At 33.1% G+C, this 16,393-nt stretch overlaps 1 protein-coding gene across 1 annotated transcript in view; it reads left to right on the top strand.

The window, feature by feature from the left end:
• NDFIP2 (Nedd4 family interacting protein 2) overlaps positions 1 to 13,417 on the top strand; it is a 61,378-nt gene extending 47,961 nt beyond the window's left edge. Inside the window, exons 5-8 of the mRNA XM_040487275.1 lie at positions 1,685 to 1,809; positions 6,632 to 6,698; positions 9,578 to 9,683; positions 12,326 to 13,417. Coding sequence (XP_040343209.1) covers positions 1,685 to 1,809; positions 6,632 to 6,698; positions 9,578 to 9,681 — 296 coding nt within the window. The 3' untranslated portion in view covers positions 9,682 to 9,683; positions 12,326 to 13,417. The remainder of the gene's footprint in view (positions 1 to 1,684; positions 1,810 to 6,631; positions 6,699 to 9,577; positions 9,684 to 12,325) is intronic.
• The last annotated feature ends 2,976 nt before the right edge of the window (positions 13,418 to 16,393 follow it).

The raw sequence follows: 16,393 nt of genomic DNA, 5'->3' as shown, positions 1-16,393 counted from the left end.
TTCAAATTTCATTCTCCTGACTGTTGCACCATATAACATAGCTTACCATAAATGATCAGGAAAGCATTTGGAGAAAGAAGAAATTATAGAAGACATTGGGAAGGAAGAAATTACAGGAGTAGGGAAATTGCTTTGAAGAAATAGCTATTTCATTTAAATTTATCCTAAAATGTTTCCTCTCTGTCTTCAGAATTCTGAAAAAGTCAGCATTTCTCTAGGTAATTTACTTTGTTTACCCTGAGAGTTGGGTGGAGATATTTGGGGTAAGAGGATGGGCAGTGAATAGGACAAAGTTCTGTTCAAATTGATCTTCGGTTTTACTGTTGTTACTGTTATTATTTGATAATGTTACTCTCTTGGACACAGGGCACTCTGATTATATCTCAAGGACCTGTGTCAGAATGGTTTCTGCTACAAGTAATAGAAAACCCTCATTCAACTATTTTAAATAGTTAGGAGATTATCTCACAAAACAGAAAATCCATGAACAAGCAGATCCCAGCCGTAGCAAGTATCAGTGCTATAGCTCTGCTCCTCCTGGATTTCCTTCATTCTCTAGCCCGTTTGGAGTTACAGTTTAATCCTCAGGCTGATAGCAAGATCCCTGCAGTGGTTCCAGGTGTCACATCCAAAGTAGACATCTGGGGGAAAGCAGTATTTAAAAAAAAAAACACAGTATGTATACACACACACACACACACACACACACACACACACACACACACACATAGTAGAAATTCATAAACTAGGCAAGAATGTAATAAACTTCTATGTATTTATCACTCAGATTCAACAGTGATTAATTTAGAGCCACTTTTATTTAACCTATATTCCATTCTCCACCTCCTTGATGTGTTTTTAAGAACTGAAGAATGGTTTTCAGAAATCCTATTTCAAAAAAAAAATTGGCAGGGAGTTTTGGCCTCCTGTGATTTTTTTTCCCCCCAGACTACTCAGGATTCACCTTTTGGAGTTAAGTATGGAGTCCAGACTTCCCTAAACTAAAGACTTTGTAGGTAGGTGGATTCTTCAGGAGAGGGAAAAACAGGTTTTGTTAAGTAGGAGGAAGAGGCAATGAACAGTATCTTCTCTGGAAATATTTTATAATTTATGTGACTCATCTTTAATATTGCTTTTTAAAAAATCCAGTTTGAAATTAAAAAAAAAAAAAAAATGGGGCGCCTGGGTGGTGCAGTCGGTTAAGCGTCCGACTTCAGCCAGGTCACGATCTCGCGGTCCGTGAGTTCGAGCCCCGCGTCGGGCTCTGGGCTGATGGCTCAGAGCCTGGAGCCTGTTTCCGATTCTGTGTCTCCCTCTCTCTCTGCCCCTCCCCCGTTCATGCTCTGTCTCTCTCTGTCCCAAAAATAAATAAAAAACGTTGAAAAAAAATTAAAAAAAAAAAAAAAAAGCAGTTTAACCTAGTGGTGACACATTTTAAGGAATTGATTCCTCTTGGCCAAACTGACAAGAAACCAAGCGTACCTGTTTGTTAATGTATAGTTAATAACTAATACATTTGCAAAAGATAAACTACAGTCTATAAAGAAGACTTAATTGGTACAGAGTCAAAAGAAAGGGGAGTGTTATTTCCATTGTGCAGTAAAGTAGTGTTAATATTATGTCTTTGTTAATTTGTTTCCAAAGTGTGATCTTTAAAAGAACTTTTTACTTCTCTTGCTTTTAGTGGCATTTATTTTCAACTGGCTTGGGTTTTGTTTATCCTTCTGTATCACCAATACCATAGCTGGAAGATATGGTGCCATATGTGGATTTGGACTTTCATTGATCAAATGGATCCTTATCGTTAGGGTGAGTGTTTTGATAGTGTCTATTACTCTTATCTCTAAAATTAAAATGTATGAAAATCTGTCTGTGGTTCATGAATGTTCATTTTATGTCTAGGAGTTCAATTATTTTGAGACTTATTCTTACCTCTTATTATTGTAGTGATCTCTGTGAGATGAACATTTTAAATGAGAGCTTGTTTACTACGTGGAAAGAGCTTTGAAAACAGAAAAAATTGAGTTTGAGTCTTATTTATATCAGTGTTCTAACCTTAAATTTTTAATTTTTCTGAGCATTAGTTTCCTCATAATGGGTTGGTAATAGCTGCCTTTCAAGATTTTTGTGAGTCTTAGAGGTGATAGAATTAAAGTATTCACCCAGTTGCTGCACAAATGTGCTCAGTAAACTGTGTCTATGACTATTGTGATCAGTCAAAACATAAAAATTTCTATCAGTTAGTAAATTGTCATGGATTTAGTTATTTTCCCACTCTTTTTGGGGGTGGGGGTAGCATTAAGAACTCAAAAGTAAAGTAAGGCCCCTGAGGTGGCTATCAGAACTCACCTTTTTTCCTTTGTGTTCCTTCTCAGCCTTTCTTCTCATTTCTCTGTTGTTCCTGGGATTCACCCTCTGTCTACTTCTTATCACTTACGAGATGGTGTGTTGGGAGATAATGCCAAGTCCTCTTCTTTCTCCCATAATAATTTTCTGTGTCCATTCCACCAGCAGTAGTGTTGTTAGCATAGCTTTCCCCCAGCTCTTTGCCTTTTGAAGGCCCCCTTTGGCTCCTTTTTATGAAGCCTTTTCCCTGGTTTCTTTAGGGTAAGGCCTAGGAGAATGACCAGGAGTGCCTTTATTTATTGTTTTAATAAGTTTTCTTACAAGTAACCTATACATTTAAATGTTATTCTACAGTTCATAAAATGCGTAATTTCAACAAATCATATTTAAACATTGATTTCTAATTGAATGAATGCTCAAATGCTCCTAAAATATTCGGTACAGTCACATAGTAAAATGTCAGCTTCCCTTACGTGCTTCAGACACTTGTTATGCACCTATATTATCAAATTGATTTAAAAAATTAAAACTGGATTTAATGTGTTTTTGCTTTATTTTTAAACTTACTGCCTCCCAGAGTTTCAGTAATCTTATCAGACCTTGTCTGTGTTCAGACCAGATTAAGGTTTTGGCTATTAATCAGTTGATTCTTGGGTGAGACCTTATTGCATGGATTCTAAGATGATTAAAACTAGAGCCATTGTAAGAATAGCCCCCTGGCAGATTCTTTTTATAATTTCATTTCAAAAGTTGTGGAGTGGATTCCCACGATGAGCAGAAATCTGTTAAGGTGTTATGGACCATACAAATATAAAGAGATGATATAGGAGTAGATGATGTAGAAGTTACTACTAGAGAACCTCAAAAGAGTTGAAGTTAGTTATGTCCATTGGTTATGGTTATATTAGTAATAGAACTAATTACTGTTATTCAAATAGGATTTCTCATCTTAGTCACAGAACACAAAATGATTTGAGGACTGTTTTTTCAGTTCTCCTAAGCTTAATAAATTTGTGTATTCTAAATTTATAAAAAAGAAGGTAGTCTAGTCCATTATATGCAACCTATGCCCTAGGGGTATTAGCTCCTAATTCTCCCATAGTAGCCCTAGTTGGGAGGGGGTTGATTATCTAGTAATTAACTCCAGTTAATGTGATGAGGTGGGGAACTTAAATTCAAAGACTAGAGGTGCTCAAAGCTTTGTAAGGTATATACTAGCATCAAGTTTGATCACCAGGACTGTTTAGTTTCCCTTTATAATAGCGCTACTGAAAGGTACCTGACTGGCTCAGTCAGAAGAGCATGTGACTCTTGATCTCAGGGTCGTGGGTTCGAGCTTCACATAGGTGTGGAGATTACTAAAAAAAAAAAAAAATAAACTAAAAAAAAAAAACCCAAAACCATAAAATGTGCCTTTAAAAAAAATAAAGTACTGCTACTGAGTTAAGGTTAATGTCATGCCTTTAGTGTATACTGAGAATTGATACAAGAAAAGGATTTTTAAAGATCTTTTGTATAAAGTAATAATGGCAGCCATTCATTGAGTACTTACTATGTTCCAAGCAGAATTTGTTACCAACATGAAATTCTTGACCCCCTACCTGTATCAGTGATGCTCATGACAATGCAGCCATTATATTGACGATGAAGCTAAGAATTAAAAAAAAGTCTAATAACTTGCTCCACATCCCATAGTTTGTATGTGAATTAGAAACTAGCTTGGTCCCAGTTCAATGCATGTTCTCTTGGTTCTGTACTGCCTCTATGACACTGCATTTTGACTTTTATTATAATGCTCCAAACAATAAATTCCCTGTGGAGCTCAGTGCTGAGAGAAAGGGTTTCTCCTAAAAACCTGTTTTATTTTATTAGACAATAAGTAATTTATAAATCATACTGCAGCTTTTCTTTTTGTTTCTGAGTTGCCATGAATCTCAGATTTAATGTAAATATCTTTAGCCAATTCTGGTATTATTTCTGTCTACGGCTTTTGATCTTTTTATTATTTGTTTGAAAATGCATATGTGTTTTGTTAAAAACTAACAACTCTTTTTGAAAGTAGACAGGATGTAAACAATAAAATGCTGGTGTTACATTAATAAAATAAAATTAGATAAATTCCTATTGTCAGTTAATTTATTTTTCAAAATTTGATTTTTGCATCCTGTGATTGGCCAGTCAACATGATGGATTTATTCATTAAAAAACCCAACTTGGCTCAGCCCTGCGACTGTTGGTATCTTAAACATTTTTGCTCACTCAGTAATGAGTTCAAAAGCTTATTAGTTTATCCTTTTTACGTAGTGGACTTTACAAAGTCTCTCTTTGATTTCAAGGTGAAGGTAATTATATTTTTTACCCAGAAGTAAATAAAAACTAACTTTGGTAAATATTTTTGGTGAAGAATGATGATGTCCTTTCTGGTTGTCTCTTGCCTGTTAGTATTATTTATTAAATATATTCTACAATATATTTAAATATTAGTTAAATGTATTGCTTTGCTTCTTTATTTCTTTTCGTTCTTATAGACTCTAAAACCCATATGAAAATCTTTTATTTATAATTAGTAATCACTTGATTAAAAAATATAGTGCAGTCCTACTTTACAAGCTATGTTTTCCTAATTTTTTTAGCTCTCCCTTGTACTTATTTTAATGATGTAGGAGTCTGGAATTTGCATCTATAATGGCACTTTAAAAATTTTAATCTCTGGGGGCGCCTGGGTGGCTCAGTCGGTTAAGCGTCCGACTTCAGCCAGGTCACGATCTCGCGGTCCGTGAGTTCGAGCCCCGCGTCGGGCTCTGGGCTGGTGGCTCGGAGCCTGGAGCCTGTTTCCGATTCTGTGTCTCCCTCTCTCTCTGCCCCTCCCCCGTTCATGCTCTGTCTCTCTCTGTCCCAAAAATAAATAAACGTTGAAAAAAAAAATTAAAAACAAACAAACAAACAAAAAAAAAACAAAAATTTTAATCTCTGAAGTTTTTGAAACTCTAAGCTGAGAATTTAGATTATAGTTGATTTATTAATTATAAATACTTCCTATGGAAATATTTAAGGTTTTAAAAATAGATTTAGATAATCTTTAGTACATTTGCATCCTCCGTAGTGATATTTTTATTACAGTTTATAAGCATTTTGGTTATTACCAAACCTATAGGATTTTTAAAACTGCTTCTGTGGAAAATACCAACGGATAGTTGGAAATAATTATCAAAAAAAGTTGGAGGTAGATACTTTTAATTTCAGACTTGAGGGCAAGTCTCCATTTGATAAAATCATTTTTAGTTAAATCAGATTCAGTTTGGAGACCAATGGAAACAGAGTAGATAAAACAACGTAATTTTCAATAGTTTTAGACTAGGTTATATTACTTTCAACAAACAACTATTTGCAACACTGTTTAATGCTAAAGGGTCATAGAGAAGAATTATCTGAAGTAACTCTGAAGAAAATTAGTTTGACTTTTTACAAAATTTTTTTTCAGTAATTAAAATCATGACGTCCAGAGTCTAATCAAGGAAAAGATAGCCGTGTTCATTGTCATCAAACTCTCCCTTCCCATCTGCCTGTTCATATTCTCATTTTACAGAACATATAAAACTGTCTACCGTGGTCACTAATAGGAACTGTTGAAATGCCACTTCAAGGTTCATTTAGCTGTTCTCAGCTCACTGTTGAGAGCTGAATACTGGAGCATCTAGTTTGAAAATAAAAAGAGTCTAATGAGTTGGGGGTCTTTATGTGCCTAGTATTCTTGGCAGTGATTAACAGTAGGGGGTGTACAGAAGGTCAAAAGCTCTTCTTTTTAGAGGTCAGCCGAACATCCCCATCTGATAAGATTAAACTAATGTGGCTTTTGGTGTTAATATCTAAAGCAGCGGGTTGCTGTAGTGTGTTTGGGATGGTAGTTGTGGCTTTGAGAGATTATGAAGAAAGAACCGACATGTGAACTCTTTAATGAGAAAGTTGGATTCAGATACATAGAATTTACCTTCCTTTCTTACAAGCATCTTGAAACTGATTTTTGTTTCTAAAATACTTTGTATAAGTTTGTTAGCTATTGTATAAAAGATTTTAAAGAGTTTTTTCTCCTCAAGTAACTATGTATATATTACATAATGTATTAAGTAATTATGTATGTATTACATAATGTATTAGGCATTTTTTTTTCTCTTTGTGTTAAGTGCTAGAGATTATTTGAGGTACATGATTCTGAAATTGAGGCTGATCTTTCATTTTCAAATTCAGGTACATAAATATGGTTAATATATTTATGTTCACTCCATAGTTTTCTGATTATTTTACTGGATATTTCAATGGACAGTATTGGCTTTGGTGGATATTTCTTGTACTTGGTAAGTTTATTCTTAATTAAATTTCAGTTTAATTTACATTTAGTTTAACTTTGACATTTCCCCAAATTGTAAGATGTAAACCCATTGTGTTGGAACTTAGGTGGTAATAATTTTTCTGTTGTAAAGTTCTCCTGTCCTAGCACTTAAATCATCTAAGCTATTTGGGTAATTATACATAGCACTCTAGATTTTGGATTTAAAATCCAGAGCCTGTCGATTTAAGAAATCAGTTGTTGGATGATAATTAAATATATAAAACTTGAACACCCTAAAATGATTTTAAAAAATGTCTTCGGCATTTATCTTGGAAAATATACATGCATAATTTCTTTTAACGATCCTAGGAGATGTTGAGAGTAGGATAGTTGTTCTATGCATTTTACTTATTTTTGGAACATTGAAACGTTCTTTATACTTTTGAAACATACCCTGCATTAATCATTAATCAGCCAGGCAGAAGACTTCATGCCTAACGACCCCAGTACTTCTGTTGAGTTTTCTTCTTACAAGGCATGTCTTTTTATTAATATTGATGAATTTTATGGATTTCCAATTTTTGTTGCCTGGTGATTTTCACTTTAGATGTATGGTAAGTTAATCTTAAAATCACATGATGCCTTTAATCCACATTTCAGATTTATTTACTGGCGTGAAGAATATACTGAAGTTTAAAAGCCCACATTTCTCTAGGAACATTATTGTGCCAGGAAATAATAACATTTCAGTAGGTGGCAGTGTTCTCATTGAGTTTTTGTTTAGTCCTGCTATTGGATCTTTAGGATCTTTATGGAAACAAATTCTTGCGATCAGATAAGGTCACTAAAGATCCTGTATTCTTTATTTAATAATTATAGTGAAATTATTCTGCTGTTGTGATTTTGTTAGGGAGCCAGACTCTTGCGAGGGTTTAGGCAGTTTTTTTGCATTGTTAATTGTGTTCTGACTGCCTGAATTCTGTGATTGTTATTGAGCTACTTATTTAACAGTGAAAAAAATATATAGTCTATTAGATATTTAAGCATATTAGGTGAGGATAGTTGCTTCTGAATATATTATTAACGATTGGACCTTAGGAAGACAACTATAGGCCTGAGTGGAATGCAGAGGATGACCTCATTTCCACATCAGAACCATAATCTATCTAGCATTTAGGGAAATACGAAAATTTAATCCATGATGAAAATGTTGCTCACACATATACTCAGAAGAATGTTGAGTACATTGTAGAACACTGAGAAATGATAGCTGCTGAATGATTGATTGGTTTCTAGGTATGAATTGGCTTATTTTAGAAAATGGTTGAGCAGAATAAAATATGTCTTAGAAACAGCAGTTTTCATAAACAAAAGAAGGGATTTCACAAATAATTTTGGTTTACATTATTCAGTAATGCTTTTACATTTGGATCACAATAGCATTATCTTTGAACAGCATCTGCAAGAGCATGAGGTGGAATTCAGAGTGGGAGTCACAAATGGAAGGAGTTAGGATATGGGAAGCAGATGTGATCAGATTTAGCTGAAATTTATACCACTTGTTTAAGTCATTATTTGTGTATCTTCTATCTTTTTCGTTTATTACAACCATGCTCTTTTTTAGTACTTTGGTTACTGTCTTGCATTTGGGGTACGAATTTAGTTTGGAACTTTGCATTTGTATATATTTGCTATATGTATATATATCTTCTGTTTTTGTTTTGCATCCCCTCCCATTACTAGTTAAATATTTACTGAAGTTAGTAAATGTTTCCCTTAGAATTCTATGCATAATAAGTATATCAGAGAATTTACTAATAATGCTAATGCTTTTTGTGGTTAACTAATATTTTTCATCTGAAACTTTGAAGCATTTCACAGGCAATGCTTGCTCTCCTTCAATTACTAAGGAGACCTGTTAGCAAATGGCTGTTATTTAAAATTCCTATTACAGAGAATACTAAATAGATATAGTAAGATCTATCCCAAATCATTTAAGAAATCACTAGAGTGGTTGCTTCATAAGTCTTTCCTGATTCTTCTTATGTAAATTTGTATTATAAATTAGTCTTATTATTACTTGAAAATAAGAAGTAATAATTAAAATTATTTATGTAACACACATGTCTTCAAATACAGATTTCACAGATGACAAGCACTTGATATTGCTAGACAGGCTTCTTGGTTTTATCCCACAGTTGTTAGCAAATTACACGCATATATTCCTTCTTGAATACTTTATATTAGCAAATATGTCTTAAGTTTGCTTAGTAGTTGTATTAATTGAAAAGTTTTATATGGGGGTGCCTGAGTGGCTCAGTCAGTCAATCTGACTTCAGCTAGGTCATGATCTCATCATGTATCTTGAATTCAAGCCCCGTATCATCAGGCTCCGTACTGACTATGACAGCCTTTTTGGGATTCTCTCTCTCTCTCCCTCTCTCTTGCTTGCTCTCAAAATAAATAAATAAACTTAAAAACCCAGAAATTTCTTTAAAAACAAAAAAAAGAAAAATTTCATATAAAAATGGGATTTCTGTGAGTTGAATCACATTAAATGCATTAGGTAGCTTTTCTATTTAAAGAAATGGAATAAATGTATATATTTTATATATATATATATATATATATATATACATGGATTTTCATGGCTGGATTTGCTTTACTTTAATTTAGATACATCTGGACTTAACAAATTGAAAGAATTTTTGGGAGGCAGTAAACTTTTATTAAATTTTTCTAAGATGGAATTATCATTATAATTTAAAATAGGTTATGGAATGAATGGAATTTTACAGATTAAATTCTTTAAGCTGAGAGGATCTTGTTTATAATTGTCTATTTTAAATTTGTGGTACCCCCTCTGTATAAGAACATAATGTATCTGTGATTTTAACCTCTCAGGCCTGCTTCTTTTCTTCAGAGGATTTGTTAATTATCTAAAAGTCAGAAACATGTCTGAAAGTATGGCAGCTGCTCATAGAACAAGGTATTTCTTCTTATTATAGAGGTAAGAAATCTTAACATATTAACTGTTCCCTTCATGTATTCATATTCACCAGATGCATATTGTTTGCACTCATATTGTTTGCTTAAATTTAGCATATTTAATATATTGATATACTGTTAATCAACTAATGAAAATTTAATAAGTTGTGAACTTTTTAAAATAGATTTTAAAAATTGAATTTCTTTGGAAATTTCAATTTTTTAAATATATAATGAATAAGCAAACTTTAAGTCAGACATTTTACACTTCTTTTTTAAAGATTAACCACAGGATGTAACCATTAGCACAAAATTTAAAGGGTCGAAAAAATAGGACAAGGCACTTACACAGAAGGGATGGGCACTTTGTATAAAACAATATGAAAGTCACACATGTGTTGAAGAAAACAAGAAACAAATTTGTGATTGAAAAGTAATTTTCTGTGCACTGATCTTAACAAACTAGATCGGAGAGTAAAAGTTGTGTGAAGAAAATAGGAGCTCTGATATTGTTTACTTGAAGTGTGTCAGTTTATACTAATAATGAAGGCTTCAACTTGAATAAACGGGAATAAAGAAACGAGCAGGGATTTCTTACTAGTTGTCCAGTGAGTTTCTGGAGGCTGTGTGCAACCAGTAGTATCTTCACCTGAAGGGACCTTGTATCTCTATTTTCTATAATAGATTCTTTTTTATTGAAATACAGGTAACATACAATATTGTATTAGTTTCATGTGCATAATACAGTGATTTGACATTTGTATATTTTGTGAACTGGTCATCACAGTAAGTCTAGTTATCATCTGCCACCATACAAAGTTAATACAGTATTATTGACTGTATTCCCCATGCTGTAAATTACTTCCCCATGACTTACTTGTTTTGTAACTGGAAGTTTGTACCTCTTGATCCGCTTCACTCATTTTGCCCCCCTCACTCCATAACTCCTTCCCCTTTGATAGCCATCACTCTGTTCTCAGTATCTATGAGTCTGGATGTTGTTTTATTGTGTTTGTTTGTTTGTTTGTTTGTTTTTTGGTTGCATTTATAAGTGAAATCATGCAGCATTTGTCTTTCTTTGACTTATTTCACTTAGCATAATACCCTCAAGGTCCATCCATGTTGTCACAAATGGCAGTATCTTTTTTGTGGCTGAGTAGTATTACATTTTACACACACACACACACACACACACACACCCACATCTTCTTTATCCATTCATCTATTGATGGGCACTTAGTTTCCATATCTAGGCTATTGTAAATAATGCTACAGTTAACAGAGGGGTCCATATATCTTTTTGAATTACTCTTTTCATTTTCTTCACACAGATAGCCAGAAGTGGAATTGCTGGATCATAGGGTAGTTCTACTTTTAATTTTTTGAAGAAACTCCATGCTGTTTTCCAGCATGGTTGCCTTAATTTACTTTCCCACCAACGGCTCACAAGGTTTCCCTTTTCTTCATGTCCTTGTTAACACTTGTTTCTTATCTTTTTGATTATAGCCATGCTGACAGGCGTGAGGTGATAATCTCATTGTGATTTTCATATGCGTTTCCCTGATGTATAGTGATGTCGGGCATCTTTTTCGTGTGCTTGATGGCCATCTGTATGTCTTTGGAAAAATGTCTATTCAGATCCTCTGTTTATTTTTTGATTGGATTGTTTGGTTTTTCAGTTATTAAGTTATACGAGTTCTTTATTTTGGATATTAACTCCTTATTGAATCATATGGCTTACAAATATCTTTTCCCTCTATACTATTTTTAAAACAAGCACCATATACTTCATGTCTATAATTGATTTGAACTTTTAAAGTATTTGAACTCCATAAGCAAAATGTCTGCTAAAACACTTAACTTCTGTATCTGCCTACAAGTACAAAACGTTCCAAAGTTACTATAACTAAATATCCTTTTTATAAATAAATTGTATGGTTTTTTTATTTGAGCGCTTAAACTTTATAACATGAGTTTTACATTATTATATTACATCTATTATATCTAATTATTATATCTATTATATCTAATATATTACATCTATTATAATTTATTTCTGCTGAAGAGTAGAGTGAATGTAGTTGTATTTCTGGATAATATTAAAGTATACTTTTAAATGTTCTTTTACCTCGGGGCGCCTGGGTGGCTCAGTTGGTTAAGTGTCTGACTTAGGCTCAGGTCATGATCTCACAGTTCGTGGGTTCAAGTCCTGCATCGGGCTCTGTGCTGACAGCTTGGAGCCTGGAACCTGCTTCAGATTCTGTGTCTCCTCCTCTTTCTGCCCCTCTCCCGCTTGTGCATACGCGCGCTCTCCCTTTCTCTCTCAAAAATAAACCAGCATTTTTAAAGAATGTTCTTTTACCTCTACCTAGAAGAGGTCAGTTTTCTCTTTAGCCACTAAAATGTCTTTGCAAGAAATAACATTGAGTGTATTGTGATTATCTTGTTTGCATTTTCAAGAGTCTATAATATACATATTTTCTAGATGGTTTTCTATAGAAGCTTAAATGTTGGAATATATTCTGATATATGCTGTTTTATGTCATCTTTACCAAAAGAGCATTATATACTTGATGTACTACTGCTATAAAATGGGTTTTTGTACTATCATTTAGATATTTGCATTTTAATATACTTTAAGACTAATTCTTTCTTTGTCCCTAGACTACATCGACCAGACATTCTTTTCTTATATCAATGTGAAATTTCCAGATCATCTGTAAACCTACAACTTTAATAGAATAGAAGACTACTAAAAGCAGAAGACAAATTAGTGAAGAAAAGATAGATCTTCAAGATTGAATGGCAGGGTGGTTTATGCTTAAAGGCCAATTCTGTTCATTCTCTTAAATATTTATATTTCATTCGTTTTGCACATTTGCATACGTGCCCATTTAAAAGATTTGCGTATACTTGAAAGAGACCGTAAAGTTGTATCAGTAAAGTCCAGTCATATTTGGTCAATCGGTGTTTGGTATAATTGAAAGAGCTGAGTAAAAAACAGTCTTCCAGCATGTAAATGCCATTGACTTTTGACCTGACATTTAGTATAATAAAATGAAATTATTAACCATGTCAAATGCTTTATAGTTTCTGACTTCTAGATTCATCTAGTAACTCTACACATGGAACATCCTTCGTTATATATAGGTTTTTGAAACCTGCAGTGCTGATTATAGAAAAGCTTTGTCAGATTTGTGAACATGATATTTACATTATTATTTAGCATATTCTTTCTGTAAATAACCATGCATAAATTACTTTCTGCATTGTTTTAGAAACTGTCTGGATATCTTTTAATTTAAAATTAAGTGAACTTAATATATAGAGAAAATTTGGGTGTTAAAGATAGTTTGTTTTAGGACAAATTTTAAGCAGATGTGGGTATTCCACATGTCCTTTATAAAAAAAAAATCTTCCTTTTTTTTTTCTTTTTAAGGGACATGCCAGTTTTAGGGACTCTTAATTGAGAAGCTTGGTTTTTAGCATTGCCATCTTAGAGATTCTTGGAGGAAGAGATCGTATTAGATGTTCTATTTATTTCATTTAAGATGTTTTTGAAAGTTAATTTTCTGAATAAGATACTCTCATTTGCATTTGTCTTTTAAAAAGCCAATAAAAGTATCTTTCAATTATGATTGTAATAATTTTTTCTTTAGAGGTTTTAGTTTGTTAAACGAAGCAAATCAGAACTTGTACTAGTAGCTTCTTGCTTTGATTATAGGATTAACCTATAAAAATCCTATCTTGAATTGAGATATGCAGAATAATCTGTCTTCAAGTTATGGAAACGTGTGGAATATGGGGGTGTGGTGTGTGTGTGTGTGTGTTGCAAGAATATGTGTGTCTGTGACCATTATTACAACTGGAATCTACATTCATAAGCTACTGCCATTTTGCAAATCATTTTATGTCTCATCTGTTTTCTTTTTAGTTATATTTTTGCTTTTGAATGCCAACATTAAAAATGATGGAAATTATATCCTCTTTTCAACTTAAAAATCATTTAATACGGATATATAGAACATACAAAATTGGTTGCTCGTTTATTATTTGATGCTGACTACTAAAAAATACATCTAAAAGTATTCAGGGACATTTTTCCATTTCTGAAAAAATAAGTTATACTTTATAACTTCTTTTGTATTTCTCTGTATTTTCTGATTTATTTCATTGTCTTTGATAAATAAAACATGCAGTTTTGTTTTGCTAATTGAGCCTATTGTTTTTCCTCATTCATTCTCCCTGCATGGAATTTCTTATTGTTGATTGAGGTACCTGTGTTACCCCCTTGAGGTCAAACAGTAGCATGGGGTAAAGAAAACAAAATATTTAATTTAGTTGCCTGATTTGGAAATTAAAGTTAGAATGTACTTCTAAGAAATATGATCTAATACTAGATCTCTTCTTTATCTCATATTAAGTTCCTGTACACCTGTACTTGTTTTTTTGTGGTAATTTTTAAATGAAATTAAGCTTTCATACATGGTAATTTTAGATTACTAGATCACCTATCACATCACTTTATTAAAATGTAGTATTTTAGTTCTTGTGGTATTTATACTTGGTTTCTGATTATGGATGTGTCACTTTTGGTCCAACATCAAAAACTTCATTTTCTGTTTGGATTTTTTTTTTTTTTTCCCTTTCAAATCTATAAGGTTCAAGTGTGCATGTTGCCGGATGCTTTCTAAGTGGTACAATTCAATGGTAGCCTTAAATCTCATTAGTCAGGGGGATCAGAATATTAGTTTTAAAAACTTAACATTCTCTTCTGGACCTGTGAAATCCTGCACACTTCCGTTCATTTGCTGTGAGCTGGGGTAGAGCAGCTGCTGTTGTGCTTGGGGGATTCTGAACCACCTTTGCACTCTGTCCTGAAGTTCACAAATCGGAATTTGTTAGGATGTCTAAATAATTTTTGAATGAATATGAATCGGGGCTTGGAAGTTAATGTGAATATTTATTAAATTATATTGATTATATTTGAGTAAGCTAGTTATCGCCAGGATAATCCATTTTTATGTATTTATGAAATCAACTGAATTTAAGGTAAAAATACATTTTTCTGTACAGTGTGCTCAGGATCGAATTAGAAATTTGAAATTAGAAGGTCTTATACTCAGTTAAAATAAAAATCTCCGTTTAACAGAGAAAAAAAATACTAATGTCTAGCCTTTTGAGACCGTGAGATACCTCCCTTGCCTTTGAGGTTGTTCATAAATTTTAACCTGTTAGGACAGTAATCACTAATTCCCAGCAAAACCTTTCGTCACAGGAAAAGTGAAATCCAAAAAGTCCAATTGGAGAAAAAAAAAAAATCAGGGTTTCTTAATTTAATATTTCTTTTTCAACTGGTCCTTTCTGTCCCCCAAAGCACAAAGATAACAGTGGTGAATGTGATACTGTATTTAACTGGAGTGACATGTCCTGAGCTTGCTCAGAAACAGTTGTGATTATTTGTTTTCTCAGCTTAAATAGTGCCTCTTCTCTGAAAAGTGTCCTAAAAAGGAGAATAAGTTATATGAACACAGTGTCTATATAGCTGTACCTTTCACTGAGAAGTGACTGCCTAAGCCCACTGCCCTTTGGGAGAAGGAGCTGGCGTATTAGGTCAGGAGTTAATTGTTGTCACAGCCTTTCCTAGCCAGTGCATTTGTCTGGCCTGTAGAATACGCACGGTATCTTTTTTTTTTCTTTCTTTTTTCTTTTTAAATAGAAATTGTATTGGAATGACTCCAGCTTATAGTAAAGAGTAAACAATGAGCTTTTATATTTTAAGACTGCTGTTAAATGTTATGTTAATTGTTTATTAGTTATATAATTCCTCCGACATATGAAATGTTAGTGTATTCTTTTAAAAAATCTCATTCAGGATAAAGTTCAACTGTTAGATGATGATGTGCCAATTATTGTAAGAATATCCTTGCCCATATATAAAACATGCTGACATGTGTTTTACTTGTTAATAAAGTTCTATAGATGTGGAAATGTGAACCTGTGCATCCTTTTGAAAATCAGTTTAAGACTGACAACATATTGTTGCCACCTTGGCCTCACAAAATGGTTATATGGTAGACGTCATTTAAGATGAAAACACCTGGCATGGAATTAGGTTAGAGTGGGGAACAACATTTAACTTGTCACAGTAATTTGTTGGGAGGTGATTGTAGTTTATTTAATTTTAATAAATGCAAAAAAACCAGCTTTATGGAAATAATTTATGTTCATTGCTACTTTGCAAAATATCAGTGGTAACCATGGGCCAGACCTGCCTGTGTTATGGGCTTGTATTTTCATTTGGGACATAAGACCTAAAGTGCAAAAAAAAACTTCAAGTTACTTAGAAAAAAAGAAACCAAAAAGCTCATTCCATACTTCATAAAAGTTTTTAAAAATGTTTATTTTGAACTCCACATGTTTGCGTTAACTTTTCTTTCTTGAAGTTTTCAGCTTAGCTTTCATTCTTTGATTTTGGTTTTGAGAGATTGAGCTACCAGCTTTTAAAAACCCACTTGATTTTCATGAAAACCGTAAAAAAATTCAGTAGTTAGAGTGTTACTGTTTTAGCAGTTGAGGTTATGGCAAGCGAACGTCATACACTCCTGGTTTACAGAAACTCACAGGTGGCTTTCCTATCTCTCACACTTGCACAATGAGTCACCTCATTACTTTCCCACTCCTTGTGTGTGTGTTTTACTTAAAATCAACATTTTACCTTCAGTGACACAA

This window comes from Herpailurus yagouaroundi, unplaced genomic scaffold, assembly GCF_014898765.1.
Source record: "Herpailurus yagouaroundi ecotype Mexico unplaced genomic scaffold, PumYag 164, whole genome shotgun sequence".
Classification (NCBI taxonomy): domain Eukaryota; kingdom Metazoa; phylum Chordata; class Mammalia; order Carnivora; family Felidae; genus Herpailurus; species Herpailurus yagouaroundi.
The sequence above is the reverse complement of the archived record's forward strand: the minus strand, read 5'-3'. Positions and strand labels throughout refer to the sequence as shown.